Raw genomic sequence first — 996 nt, forward strand, 5'->3', positions numbered from 1 at the left:
CCACACGGACCCGCCAGCCAGGCGCCCCTCACTCCTTTCTCATCTCGCCGCAGGCATCGTGCTGGACTCCGGCGACGGCGTCACCCACAACGTGCCCATCTATGAGGGCTACGCCCTGCCGCACGCCATCATGCGTCTGGACCTGGCCGGCCGCGACCTCACGGACTACCTGATGAAGATCCTCACCGAGCGTGGCTACTCCTTCGTGACCACAGGTGCGCGGCGCCCCCAGCACCCTGGCGGGGAGCTCCAGCCCGTGTGCGCCCCGGGGCCCCGCGCTGAGGGCCCCTCTCCTGCCCCTGCCCCCCGCAGCTGAGCGCGAGATCGTGCGCGACATCAAGGAGAAGCTGTGCTACGTGGCCCTGGACTTCGAGAACGAGATGGCGACGGCCGCCTCCTCCTCCTCCCTGGAGAAGAGCTACGAGCTGCCCGACGGCCAGGTCATCACCATCGGCAACGAGCGCTTCCGGTGTCCAGAGGCACTGTTCCAGCCGTCCTTCCTGGGTAGGTGTCCGGGAGGGCTGAGCCCTGGCGCTCCTGCCCTCCCTCGCGGCAGGGAGGGCGGCAGGGCCTCTAAGGGCGCTCTGTCCTTGCAGGCATGGAGTCCTGCGGCATCCACGAGACCACCTTCAACTCCATCATGAAGTGCGATGTGGACATCCGCAAGGACCTGTACGCCAACACGGTGCTGTCCGGCGGCACCACCATGTACCCCGGCATCGCCGACCGCATGCAGAAGGAGATCACAGCCCTGGCGCCTAGCACCATGAAGATCAAGGGGAGGCGCGGGGCGCTCGGCCTGGGGGCGGGGCGGGGCGGCGGCTGACCACGCCCCCGGCTGACCACGCCCTCTGCCTTCGCAGATCATTGCTCCCCCGGAGCGCAAATACTCGGTGTGGATCGGAGGCTCCATCCTGGCCTCGCTGTCCACCTTCCAGCAAATGTGGATCAGCAAGCAGGAATACGACGAGTCGGGCCCCCCCCTCGTGCACCGCA

General features: G+C 67.9%; 1 protein-coding gene across 1 annotated transcript in view; it reads left to right on the forward strand.

Annotated features, from left to right (window-relative positions):
* The window catches only part of ACTA1 (actin alpha 1, skeletal muscle), a 3456-nt gene that overhangs the window by 1619 nt on the left and 841 nt on the right, over positions 1 to 996 (forward strand). The window contains exons 4-5 of the mRNA XM_006146014.3: positions 54 to 215; positions 313 to 504. Coding sequence (XP_006146076.1) covers positions 54 to 215; positions 313 to 504 — 354 coding nt within the window. The remainder of the gene's footprint in view (positions 1 to 53; positions 216 to 312; positions 505 to 996) is intronic.

The sequence above is a fragment of the Tupaia chinensis genome, unplaced genomic scaffold (genome assembly GCF_000334495.1).
Source record: "Tupaia chinensis unplaced genomic scaffold, TupChi_1.0 Scaffold000161_3, whole genome shotgun sequence".
Lineage (NCBI taxonomy): Eukaryota > Metazoa > Chordata > Mammalia > Scandentia > Tupaiidae > Tupaia > Tupaia belangeri.